At 39.7% G+C, this 13,906-nt stretch overlaps 1 protein-coding gene across 34 annotated transcripts in view; it reads right to left on the reverse strand.

Annotated features, from left to right (window-relative positions):
- The window catches only part of PECAM1 (platelet and endothelial cell adhesion molecule 1), a 31,819-nt gene extending 23,962 nt beyond the window's left edge, over positions 1 to 7,857 (reverse strand). For 18 of the 34 annotated variants that reach the window (XM_041409504.1, XM_041409499.1, XM_041409497.1 and 15 more), the window contains exons 1-9: positions 7,575 to 7,856; positions 7,401 to 7,427; positions 5,981 to 6,274; positions 4,989 to 5,288; positions 4,606 to 4,875; positions 3,969 to 4,229; positions 2,755 to 3,036; positions 604 to 885; positions 54 to 161 (exon numbers count right to left, since the gene is read on the reverse strand). In XM_041409504.1, the coding sequence (XP_041265438.1) occupies positions 54 to 161; positions 604 to 885; positions 2,755 to 3,036; positions 3,969 to 4,229; positions 4,606 to 4,875; positions 4,989 to 5,288; positions 5,981 to 6,274; positions 7,401 to 7,427; positions 7,575 to 7,608 (1,858 nt within the window). In that variant the 5' untranslated portion in view covers positions 7,609 to 7,856. Of the gene's footprint in view, positions 1 to 53; positions 162 to 603; positions 886 to 2,754; positions 3,037 to 3,968; positions 4,230 to 4,605; positions 4,876 to 4,988; positions 5,289 to 5,980; positions 6,275 to 7,400; positions 7,428 to 7,574 lie in introns of all 34 variants that reach the window. The other 16 variants (XM_041409487.1, XM_041409480.1, XM_041409485.1 and 13 more) reach the window with 3 other exon arrangements.
- Between the last annotated feature and the right edge of the window lie 6,049 nt (positions 7,858 to 13,906).

Below are 13,906 nucleotides of genomic sequence, written 5' to 3' on the forward strand. Positions count from 1 at the left end.
GTTTAACTGTAATACATCTGTCCCCAAACAAAGGGAAGGGAACCATTCATTACCCTTTTTCTTTTTACGCAGAAACCACCATAAAGCGACTGCGACTGCTCCTGCCATGGCTGTCAGGACAAATGCAGCAATGACTCCTTTCTGCCAAGCTGCTAAGATGACTGCAAATAAGAAAAACAGGTTTAAGAGAGTAGTTACAGTGACAGGTCAACACTACAAAATTCTGTAGTTCCTGACCTTCATTTTACTACACATCAATCTTCTTACACACTGGGGAAGATCTTGGAAGAGACTTGTGTGCCAAGTCTTCTAGTGAGCCTCTCCTTTGTGACCAAAAGCTCAAGCTTGTGATCAGCAGCTTGGTTTTAGTTTGCATCTTGCTCCTTTGGCTTTTGGGCATCCCCTTAATTTTTCTATGTAAGCTGGACAATCTCTGTTTATAAAGACATCTCTCTGTTTAACTTCTGACAGCAGTGGAACAAAAAGCACCAGTAAGGTGGCATTAACTACTCCAGTAAGGAAGTTATACTGAGGAACACCTCAAATCAGATGGCCTCACCTGTAAAGGTGACAGAATTGGCAGCTTATCATTAATGAGCTCACCACTGATGGTTATTGGACGGCTCCTCACGTCCACGCTGGCTCGGTTCGAAGCCATGCAATAATAGGTCCCTGTGTCCTTCCTCTTCATTGTTTTCTTGTGCCATACAGTTCTGTCTGAATATTCCCTTACTTCATGTAGAAGAACTTCATGATCAGTTTTTTTAAAAAACTTGAAGTCAATTGGCCAAGATCCTTCCTTCACAGAGCAGAGGAAAGCAGCATCACTGCCAACTTCTACTTCTCCATACGGAACACTGCCCAAACTGGCACCCCTGATTGGTACTACAGAGGAAGGCACAAAGAAAACAAATATTAGCACTATTAGAAATAACTTTGATGACAAAATATTGTATTGTAGAAATGCTTGCTTTAATGCTTAGTTAAACAGAGACTGAATGCACAGTATTAATCTTTCTGAACAGTCTCTGCCAGACAGTATCCTCCAGTAAATATTTTTATAGACCCAGAAATAGAGAGGGCATGATAAAGAAACAAAGCAGACACAGGAAAAAAATTATATCCATTCCAGAGAGGTCAGTCAGTCTCTTTCCTTAAAATCCTTCAGATGCCCCTCTGGCCCCAGCCTACAAATTATTTAATTTCCAGAAATAATACACTCAGCAATTCCTTTGTTTAAATAATTATGGTGCAATTTATGTAGTTCTGCTTTCATAGTTATGTAGAGTTATGCTGGCTTATGCTAATTCTGTGGTGTGTTCTTGTCACTTTTAATATACAATAGAGGTTGTCAGGAGATAATGGATCGAGATCTCCAAAAGCATAAGCAAATCCCAAATTTCAATGGTTACAGAATATAGTAAACACAAGGAGAAAAGTTAGTTTGCATTGGAAGAAGTTGTAAGAATATGCATAGCCAAACCATTGTTTTTAAGTCTGCTGGTTTCCAAATGAAGCACATGAGCATACACAGAAGTAGCCTAGGAGCAGATGAGCTTCAGCCTTTGTAACTACAGGGGGAGAAAATGGACACACATTGTGTGATGCAAGACATCTAGAATGTCAGAAGCTTTGCAAAATGTTTGGGATATGAAGCACGTTTTGCTAAAATTCCCAAAGAAAAATTCTCTGGAAGTATTATAAATGTGTTTGGGGAAAAGCTGTGGATAACACAAGGCAGCTGTAAAGAAGGAATCATTAAGGCAACACTGGTACAGAAGCAGAGGAAGGAAACCAGATTTGACATGAAAAGATGGTGGTCATGGAAGCTGTATTTGTGTTAGGAAGCAGATTTAGATATAAGATGGGTTACTATGACTGAGCCTCTGACAGAGAGAATTGCTCTGGAAAACATAAGTCCTTTTCCAGATCTGGTACAGACAGAAAGGACAGAATACAGAGAATGTGAAGTCACCACCTCACCAGTGATGGACTGTGGAAGACTGGCAAACAGGGCTCCAGATAATGGCCTTCTCTTTAGAACTTCTAAACACTGTCACAATATATAACCCAAACCACAGCTCTGACAGCTGGGATACACCAGTTAAAGCAAAAAAATACCCACTTGTTAATGGACTAAAGTTATGCTTTGTGTTTGTTTGTTTATTTGTACCTTGTTATTTCAAAATACCTTGACTTCAAATCTCCCTAGATAAAATTCTTTAGAGTTTTATCATTCAGCTTCTCTCTACTGTTAGTAAATGGTGGAATTGATGAATTTAAGGTGAGTCCTAAGGTGCTGTAGTCTGGTGAATGCAAAATTGTATTTAAAAGCCCTGTTTGGGAGCTCAGCAAGTGGAGAGCGTGCAATAATCCAACTGACTCAGAAGAAATGCAACAATTCTGGATTTATCTGTTCGAGTCATACACAACTCGGTGTCAAAATTCAGAAGGAAAACAGCCTATTAATCACAAGTTTATCTTATTAAGACCAACACCATTTGGGTTTAAACTAGGGTGCAAAGCTGAAAACTCCTTGGTAGAGAGAAATTACCTTTTCTTTTTCAAAGATCAAGAATTGACTTTTGCTCTGGTCCTGGACTACAGTGCTGTGATAGGCAACTATTTTAACTCAAGTGAGCAAGAACTTGTAAACATTTCACATCCATTTTGCTTAGTCCACCGTTTGTTGCTACAGTTTCAAAACTCTAAATATTACATTAGACAAGAAGAAGAAGAATTAAACAGACTTACCTATCACTGTGATATTTAGAATATTGCTAGTTTTCACACCACTGGAGTGATTGTTTCTCGCATCACATTTGTACCCTCCATCATCATTTAGTCCAATATCTTCATCCAAGAACGTAGCATATGTGTCATTAGTTACATTTTTCTTAATTTCATCCCCTTTGTAGAATGTGAATGTTATTGGTGGTGTTCCCATCACTGAATGACAGATTAATTGTAGAGACTTCCCTAATACCACCTCTGGTGAACCGCTGACAACGGAAAGAGTTGGCTTGGAGACTGGAGCTAAAAGGTGAATTTAAAAAATTGTTGCAAATTGCACTGCATAAGGCCAAAAGACACAATATTATTCTGTAGAAAGCATAAATATACAATATTTAGCTAGTTTGCAGACACAGTCTATATTGGGAAGCTCTTTCTCATCGATAGAATGGAAATGGGGGGACTTGAACAAATCAATAGCGTAGATAATAGAACATATGTGACTTTGAATAAAGCAGCATACAGGGACAATATGAAGCAAAACAAGGAAAGGATCAGTGACACAGCTGTAGATCATCCAAATTCCAAAAGTAGCTCTGACCCAAGGAACAAGTCTGCTCCATGTATGACCTGAGAGAGATTGCACATCTCCTCCTCAGGGCCCTGCTCCAGCAGCACAGTGAAAAATCCAGTTCATCCCTTGGCAGACTGGAGAACCACTGTGCCTGTTCCATGAGAGGGAAGGGCACTGGAGTACTCATAGCTGGTGAGGGGGCTGTGCTTTTAGCAATGAATCCTTGGCTTTTCTAGAGCAGAGCCAACCAGATGACCTCTGGCTCTCCTGGCTTTCTGCCTGGAGGGGCAGAGATTCAAGGCAGACACTGAGAGAGCTTCAGATCAATGCAAAACATTCCTTGCAGAACATTCCTGGCTCCTGCAAATGGTAGTGAATGAGAGTTTATCTGGTCCCTAGCAGAACCTAGGGGCCAGCAGGAAGCCATTCCAACTCCCTTCTCCGAGGGCCAGCCCTGGAAAGTATGACTTGATTATATCACAATACACCAAATCCTCTGCAGCTAAAGCACATGCCACAGAAATTCATGTTGTAAGAACTAACAGACACCCTGCTAGTTCATGGACTAGAGACTGATTCTGTAAACAGATGTCCTTATTTATAAGCTTCTGGTTTAGATCCTTCCCCCACCCTGGTGCTTCTAAGCTCTGTGTCAACTCACCATAAACACTTATCCTTACAGGTTTGCTCTCCTTGACTATTCCTTTTACTTCAGCTTTGCAGGTGTAAGATCCAGTATCATTCACATTAACTTTAATTGCTAAGACTCTAGATTTTTTCAGCAGGATGTCTCCACTGGAACTTTTCCGTAGTATAGAGAAGTTAGCTCTCCGTAAACCATTAATGCTGCAGTTCAAAATTAAATCTTTACTTTCATCCAACTTAGTCATGGAAGCAGACAGTGTTGGCCTGGGGAATAATTCTGCAAGATAAAAAGAGAGCTGACCCATTCAAAATTAGCCTGGAAGAATATGACTACTTATCTCAAAGTATACAGAATGAAGGACATACTGATAGTTTATAATTTGGGAACAAAACAATTGTGTTATTTTAATATTATTGTATTTTCAGGGAAAACAGAAACTTAGCATTTTCTTGAAACCACTTTTCACAGATTGTTTGAGGATATTATTTTAGCTGGGAAGCATAGGTGGGCAAAAATCAGAAACTAAAATCTAACCAGCCTTTAAATTACAGAAAATTTACACTGGGATCTGGAGGTTGCACTTGGATCCTGAGTTCTGCCAAATTTAAATATTAATATTTCGAGTAAAATCTAAGATGAACAGAAGTTTTACCTGACACAAAGACATTCAGTTTGGTGATTTTAGACACTGCTCCTTGCTCCACCTTACACAGGTATTCACCACTGTCCTCTTGAGTAGCTACTGTAGAGTATTTCAAAAATTTCTTATCTCGTACACTGTTCAGTATTGTTCTGTTTTTCTGGAAGATGATTTCAATGCCACGCATTTGAGCTACCACGGTTGAGCATTCAAATTCTATTTGGTCTCCTTCTGTAATGTTATTGGAGGGCCTGGTGATCAGAGTGGGCTTTATAAATGGTTCTGCAAGAGAATACACATAAACATACAGACAGATTGGTATACTTATAAATATGTGACCCAATTTTTATCTATGGCTAGCAAAGAAATGTAAAAAGAAAAGTTAAACAACTTACCCTTGACTGTAACAAGTGTTTTGTTGCTGTGTTGGGAGCTTTCCCATCCAGATCTTACTTGTCTCTTGCCAAAGCAATCAAATTGTAAAATATCATCTCCCGCTTCAACGTAATATTCCATTTCAGAAAAATTTTGGTTTTGTTCAGGTATACGTTTTTCTATAGGCTCTGAATTTGTCTTTATCTTCCGGAAAAAGAACTCTAAAGGAGGTACTTCTTCTGGCAGCTCACAACGTAATTTCACAATTTCACCCTCTAAAACTTCTTTTTTGTCAGCAGTCAGGATTGGCTTGGTCATTCCTTACAACAGAAAACAAGAAAAGAAACAGAACTTTGCATAATCCTGAAATAACCAGAACCTCTGATGACTGTGGGAATGATTTATACTGATCAACAGTTGCAAATAGTTTGCAAGAACCAAAAGATGACCATGTAACTACTCAGTGCTGACAAATTCTGTCCAAGATGCTTTTCCAAGGGGAAAATGTCACCTGCAGTCAAGAACACATCTAGAAAGTGTATGGGTGGAGGTGGCCTCTGCTCTCATAAGAGATGAAAGAACAAGACTGAGACAACATTGTCTACAAAAGTGGCCCATGGCTGATGCTGGCTTTGGTGATGGCTCTCACACCCTGAGCATCCCTATTATTTCCAGCACTTCCAGGAATCTGCCCACCCCTCATCATGATTATTGGGGTGGACACAACTTTCACAAATAATTCTTTCTCTAGTCTAGGGAACAGTGGCTCAGGAGAGTGGGGATGGTGGCACAGACTGTGTTCCTGACTAGCACTGATCTGTCCTGGAGCCTTGGGGTCCTGAGTTCATTTCTGTGCCTCAAGGGGATTAGTACCAAACTCTCATCAAGTACTGTGATGTCAAGGATAAAACACACTTTGCAAGAGACCCTGTTTAAGCACTGACTATTATTCCTTCCCTGTAAGGTTGCTGTCCCTCTGTATCTCATCTGCCATGTCTGACAGAACACTCACCTGCTACCCAAACATAGATGGTCTTACTGGCACGCAACTTGACGCCTGCTCTCACCCTACATTCATAGTCTCCTGTATCTGAAGATTTGGCCACTGGTATTTCATACCGTGCAACTTCTTTGTCTGATATGGTCATAAACACAAGCTTCCCATCCTTGAGAAATGTGAAATTGTGCTTCAGCTGGAAATCGGTGTTTTTGCTAATATCAGCGTGGCAGATGATTGACATCGGAGCTCCATTCTTCACTGTGCCAGGTGGTTCAACCTTGATTTCAACTCTGTTGAAAGTAAAAACTTGATAGAAAATAAAAAAGAAAAAATTATATTTATTTTAAATTAGTCCAATATAACACAGTTATCTCAAGCTGCCACGTTTAAATTACAAAAATCAATTTTTAAATTTATGTTTAATTTGATAGAAATATTGTCATTTAAATTGATAAGTGCTTTTAGAAATAAAGCCCATGGTAGTATTTATATAAATATGTATATGTGTATAGGAATGTATGTGCATAGAAATATATTCTGGTTTTATAACCACAGCAAGAAAAAGAATTTGTAGCTTAAATGTTACAACTGTTAGGCTCCTGGTATAATTGATATTTATATTCTCACATCTCGAGGAACAAGTATAGAGAAAGATGTATTAGTTCATTCACTTTCTCTTCCTTTAAAACTTACACTTCAGGGCTATGCCCATTTTGGTCAGGATTTGCATTAGAAATTGCTACTCAAATAGAAAAACTTTCCTGCATCTAAAGAAGTCCCTTGTCCTGCACACTTCCCAGCTATTTATAATGTGTCCTTGCTAGAGAGACTCTGGGCCATAAAATCAGTGAAAAGCTTGAATTTCTTTACATGTGAGTAAACCACACGACAGCAAGGAGCAAACATTTCTGCCAGGTGATAGAAAAAAGGAAGCATGCAGAAATTATGTGCTGGGAGCCAGCAGGACAATAAGATAAAAAGTAAACACGTTCCTTTCAGAATACAATTTTGAACTCTGTTCAGACATGATCAATTCTTTTGCAAGACCAGCAGACAGTGCCCTTAACTTATATTCTATAATTTTATCCTTCCTCCTTCCTTGTGGGCATGAGAGGGATTTTTATATACCAAAACAAAATGTTAATTTTCTCTGCCACCTCTTTTGTGGCTCAGTAAAGCAAATTACTCTAGGAAAGACTTCACCTTTATTAAGGTATAAGTAGCACATCTCTGATTTAAACACTATACCAAGAAACACCACCAAGTAAGCCCTTTTTTTCATATAGTCAAATTTCATACTGAGCTATTGTACAGCAAATCCAAATAAACTCTGTTATAGATGCATACCAACTGAGGAATTAATTAAATTAGTTATATTAAATTTCTACATTAAAAAACCCCAACAAAACAACAAAAATCTACCATTCCCTACCTTTCTCCTGAGCGTAAAGTTCTGAACCTGGGGAAAAAAAAAAAAAGAGAAAAAATGTTATTTTCAAAGTTTACAGATTGAGAGACAGTAATGCAAAACTGTAAAAGGCCTCAAGCAACGCCAGACAAACCAGAAACACATGTACCCACCCAGATATTTAGTTATCAAACTTACACTGCAAGAAAATCACCAGAAGAACAAGATACATCTCGTTCCTGAAGAGCAGACACTTTAATTCCAGAATAAAACAATATTCATTATCAGAGGTGATGCCTCCAGGTACCAAAATCACGTTATGCTTCTTTCCCTTGCTGTTTTATGGAAACAGATAAAAATTTGCCATTAAAATTTGTACGTTTTCCCAGATCTTCAGCAGAAACTGGCTGGATCAAGTAATCGTTCCCATTACTGGAAACTGGAAATGGCAAACAATGAGAATGTATCTGCTGCTCCCAGGCAGATTACTGGTCAGGAAGTGACTGGACTTTTCCTGAGGGCGCTACCAAATGCATTTGCTTTGTTTAATTTCTTAAGGTGTATTAAAAAAACAAGAAGTTCCAATGACATTATCCTGCAGTTCCTGTCAATATGGGTATTTTTAAGTCACGATTAACCATTTAGGAACACAAATTACCTTTGCTATTTGACCTCAGCAGATACTTGAGCAAATACTTCCCTTCATCTTAACAGAAGACTCTTTCAGAGAATAGATGTACATAATTACTCATTTTCCCCCTTTTACCTCCATTTCTAGGTCTTCCATTTTTGCTGTGGCAAAGAACACCTGTACTGTAGTTTACACAATAAATTCAAATTATCTCAAAAAGCAGAGGTACTGTTGTGTGAGACTAGAATATTGACAGGTGGAGCTCTCATACTACCATCATATATCAAAAACATTGATCTGCACCAGATTTTATTTTATGCAGTTAGGACAGCACAAAGGACACACAATCACAAACCTTAAACCCCTCAGGAAAGAATCGGACAGAGTTCCAATTCTCAGCAGAAATCTGCAGCAGCACTGGCACAATTTGAAACAGAGAATGCTTCTCCATCATCCAGGATATTCCCTTCAGTATATCAGCCTACTTTCAAGTCACACCTAAGCCATTCCCTCCAGTCCTGATACTGACTGAAACCTACAGGCTGGACAAAATGAGTTGAAACCAAGCCCTTCAGAAAGTTTCTCAAGTTGTGTCATCCAGAACTCCCCAAGCTGTGATTTAGTTATTCTTGAAAACTGAGTGCTCAGCTCTTATTATCTCTTTGTTCTTTCCCCTGTGGACAGAGCCAATGCTTTCCTTTAATTCCAGCAACATTTTCCAGGCTTGTTAAAACACTGCATAAAACAATACAAAACACATTCACAGAGATCCATAAATGAGGCAGACAGCTTCACTGTTCATATGAAATCCCTTTCTTTCCTCCTGGGGTGAATGAAAGCTGTAGTTTTCCCCCCAAACCACTGTTTTAAAGCTATAAGTCCACGTCAATGATGGTATTACCCACACCAGCATGGAATTTTACAAAAGGAAACAGAAGGAAAACACTCATCTATTTAACAATGTATGGGCTGCAAGAACGAGGCCTCTCTGGCTGTTTTACAGAATGGCACAATAGTCACAGCAATTAAGACTAAGCTGTTAACTAGTGTAGTGTTTGTCCTGCTCAGTCCAGGCTGTTTGTAACAACCACCACCAACAAAAGACTGGTGGCTTGGCCAGCTGCCAACCATAGTCCCCAGAGACAGGTAAAGGAAAAGAGTAGGAGGACATGTGGCAGGTAGAGAACAAAGGTAAATCAACTTTTGCTATTGGTAACAAAAAAATAGGAAGGAAGGAGATTTTCCCCTTCCCCCTTTCCCTGTAGAAGAATTCAGCAGGACACAAAAAGCTCAGCAAAACCACATCAGTCTTTCCCACGGGGGGACAAAGGTTCCTCTGAGCCCCAGCGGGGGAAGGAGGGTGAAGGTGGGCCAATATCCTTCAGAGAGGGCTAGCAGGGCTCAGGTCAGAGCCAGGTTCAAATGGAAAGGCCAGCTTTAGGACAAAATAGCTCAGGATTAAGGTTTAATGGTGCCAAAACCACAGACTGTTGCCAGATGTCACTCCCAAGTGAAGTCCATCTCACAAGATTCTACAGGCTGATTAAACTGTCATGTTCCTGACAAGCCTCAACATGTCTTGGAGAGGAAAATCAAGCTGCTATTGACCACAACTCAAGAATTAAATTCTACTGCAGGAATTTAGTCCAAAATGACATTTAACTTGAGAGAAAAACATTTCAAACACACAAGAACATTTTGATACCATCTTTCATGCTGAAACTGGAAACCACATTGACCTAAAGGATGTAAACTTAAAAGTACCTGTGCCAGCAACACAAATACATATTTTCCTAACAGCCATTTTATTGTCATCTCTCAAGATACATATTTCTGAATTACTTAAGAGCTAATTTAGTCTAATTCACATAATATAAAAAACTCTATTCAATCCCTATCATACCTGTGGGAAAAGCAGGACTGACCTCAGAAATGCAACACACCTTCTGAAGCAGCCAGAATAGCCATTATAATCTGACTGAATGCCCTTTGAAACTCATGGGAATCATCACATTTAATCTACTGCCAATGAATTGGACCCTTACACACTAAACCTCATCTGGGAATTCACAATCCCTGTTTCTACTGGCTGGATGCTCTGCTACTTGCTCACATGTGACATTTCCTAAGAGCCACCACCTCTGGCAACCGAACAGAGCTTTGCTGAAATGAGAGGCAAAGCCTATTTCCCTAACTAAGGGAAAAATGCTGAATAAGATTTTCAATTTTTTCCCTCTGCAAGTGGAGTGTTTTTAGGCAGTCCCTGATGACAGGAAAGGCAGCTTGGAGTTCCCAGCCCACTGCAGCTGTTTGTTTCCATGCGCTCACAGCAGAGAGCAGCCGCAGCACCGACCTCCAGCACGGACACCTCACATCTCACCCACCGATTCAGCCAAACTTCTGGGGCCCCTAGTCTCAAATGCCCATTCCTGGTGGCACTTTCACTTTCCTCAGAAAAGAAGAAGGCTTTGTGTGCGTCGCCTTCCAGTTCTAACTGGCTGATTTATGGATTAGACATTTTTGGGCTCAGAAATCTTGTCACTGATCATGGAAGCTCCACATAATTTCGAGTGTAGGTTCACTGACTTGAAATACAGTTGATTGCTATAGAGGACTATCTACAAATGTTTAGGATTTTTCTGAATTTTATTTTAAAAATTTTAAAAATTCAGAAATCGACGTCTATCTACACTGAAGTCAACACAAGTTTTCCAGGAACTAAATCAAGACCAGCTCTTATTTCTAATCTCTCAATTCCTGACACATATATTGCTTTGATTTCTTACAGCTGTAACCTGTTTTGCTTACTTACCAATTCCTGTTTCAGTATACTCACAGATAATAGAACTATAACAACACTGCTGTTTTCCCAAGTCTAGACAAATCCCTGGTGAGCTGGGAATGAAACAAATTCTTTCTACATACATTTTCAGGGCATATTGTCTTCTCTTGAAAGTGGGACATTTGCATCAATTATTTTTGTTTTTAAAGCATCTCTTTATACCTCCCTAGAGAAGAATAAAAAATTAATTGTTCTCCATGGATTTGAATACTTACAAGAACATTAAAAAAATTAACACTGCCTTTTTCTGAGAAGTCTGGAAGTTCCACAAATTACAATTTACAGAAACTGGATTGCCAAGTTTGTCTGGGTATAAATTACATTTCACAATGGCACCATCTGCTGGGAGATGAGCAAGACAGTGAAGCACACTGGGCTTCCCTCACTGCCCTCTTTCTCAATTAAACATTGGATGACTGATATCCAACACCTCTTCCAAATGGCAACATAAATTAAACGTCGAAAAATAACTAAAGGAACCAGAAGGCTGATAATGACAGAATATCACTGAGGTTTTCACCCTGGAGCTTCTCCTTTTAATACAGCAGGAGCTAATTATTACTATTTGTTTTGACACTTCCTCACTGGTACAGTGCAACACTGAAAAGAGCAGTAGAAATCTGTCTTGACTTGTATTTCACACAGCACACTTAGAAATTCTTTCAGACAAATAAGAGAAATTCCTTCTTTTAACAATGTGAAATCAATTGGTGATTACAATGTGATCATGGTCTGTGGGAACACCTCGAACTTTCTCTGTGCCAGTGGTGTGTGACTGACTCAGCTCCTCAAGGACATTTTTAGCTGCTGTCCCACTACTGGATGAACAAGTTCCTCAGTTCAGAAACACACACCACACCCTGTCACTGTCACATAGTGCCCTTTACTGGCAATGGACCAGGATTTGCTTAACATCCAGCATTTCCAGATGTAGCTGGAAAACAGCCTCAAGCTCTGCAGCAATATCCATCAGAGTATCAGCAGTGACAGAGGAGAGGTCAGTAACTTCTGGCTGCAGAGGGAATTAATCCTGGAAATATTTTTCTTTCTTTTACCATTATTTTAATGTTGTTTGATGATTCCACAAGCATTATTCCACATCAGTTTCATCAGTAAAATTCAGTTGGTAGTGGCTCAATGAGCTGATCCAAGTTGACAGAAAATCTTTCAGCAGCCTGTGCAAACCAAGAGGCAGAATTGATTTGCTCCTGATCTGCTGCAGGTGCCCACACACAGCCAGCCATTGCTGCTCCTCATATAACTGATGGATAACTGCACAGAGGGGCAGGTACTCCTCAGATACACCCCAGAGTACACCAAGAAGGATTGAAAAAGGCAGAAAAAAATAGATGTAGTCAGTCCTGGAATATGTATTCTTTTTTAAAACATTTTTTTCATTACATATGTTAAGTATTGGGGGTGGGGGCGTGGGTGGGGAGAAGTTTAACTTTTTCAGAGGTTAGGAACCAGAAAAAGTTGAAATTACACCTGTGAGTAAGCTGAGTGATTTAGCTAACAGAGCACTCTATCCTGCACTCTTACAGCAAGTCCTGAAAACATTTGTCTGGAACAATTTTCATGCAGTGATGTTTGAATTTATCCCAAAAGAAATGCATTATTAACCTCAGTCTTTGGTGTTTCATAACTTTTTTCTTTCTTTTTCCATTGTTGGGAGATTATTTGGAGGACAGACATACCATTTAAAAATATTTCATCTTTGGGGGATTTGGGAGCAGCTAGGTTTATTAAATTTGGTACCCAAAAGTTCCTTTCACCTGCTGACATGTTCTTTACAATCTGCAGTCAATTGAAAAGCATTCACTATGTCAAAATTCTCTTTCAGAACCAGAATAAATTTAAAGCTACCTTAAATATGCACCGAAAAGAGATCCTTTCCTCTTCTTCTCTTATTTGTCCTCCAGAAAAACAATTCTCTCACAATTAAACACTATGTACTTGAAATAAACAGCAGACTTACCCCCACAGCCTTTTTGAGTAGGAGTTTGAAAACCCAGTATTGAGTAACCTGCCTATATAAGTAAAACCTTTTTGCAGACAAAACAGGAGCCTTGATTTAATTCATCACCAGACATAACTGTCAGTCCACGTGATGCAGACATCCACTGCAGCGGATGCTCCTCCAGAATGCAGGACCTCTCAGGATGAGAAACTGGGACTGGGAGTAACTATATATAATAATTCTTACAACTCTGCTGAAACAAACAAATTTCCTTGGAAGCCTGTGACAGAACAAAGTTCTTGCTACAGAACATTATCCCAGCATTTTCATCCTCAAGTTAAAGAACTGACCTTGTGAACGAGAGCTCGGTTTGGCTTATTCCCTTCCACCTGCTTGCTTGAGGCAGAATATTGCCACAGCACCACATGATACATATTTCCCTTTCTGATGTCTTAACTTACTTGTTTTGGCTGGATGACTTCTGTTCTGTTCTGCAATGTTCCGCTCATTATTCTTTGTCAAGTTTATTCAGTTCTCCTTACATGTATAACCACATTAATTACAGGCAGGAAAGTTGCAAATCCAATAAAAAGGGAACTCCAAGCTCACACAGTACCTTACTGCTGCTATAAAACTCTTTGTACACATGCTGAGAAAACCAACATCCTCTTAGTCCAAAGGCAATAGCCAGCTCTGCCTGAAAAACAATCCAGATGAAAGCAAACTTCTCACTTCCAAACAGAAACCAGGGCTTTGGACCAGCACTTGTCTTCCCTGGACACTCAGGCTGAGCATCCTGGGGAGAGCCTGCACACCATGAAATCTGCTGTATATGAGAGATTCTGGTGACACCTAAACTTTTTTTTCTTTTTAGAAGGTATAGCTAAATTCACAGCTCCTTTACCCACACACGAAATGAAGCAGCTTCTTAGAAAAGGCATTGGGTTTCAGGTGAGCACCAGCAGCCAGGGTTCCTGGGGGCTGTTTGTGAAGGTTTCTCACAAGAGCAGGCTCCCACAACAACAAAACACACAAACAGCCCCATCCTCCCTCCAACAGCTGCACTTTCACACGTGCTTCCTGAAGCTGGGAAAAGA

The sequence above is a fragment of the Onychostruthus taczanowskii genome, unplaced genomic scaffold (genome assembly GCF_017590055.1).
Source record: "Onychostruthus taczanowskii isolate IOZ18803 unplaced genomic scaffold, ASM1759005v1 scaffold30, whole genome shotgun sequence".
NCBI classification, from domain to species: Eukaryota; Metazoa; Chordata; class Aves; order Passeriformes; family Passeridae; genus Onychostruthus; species Onychostruthus taczanowskii.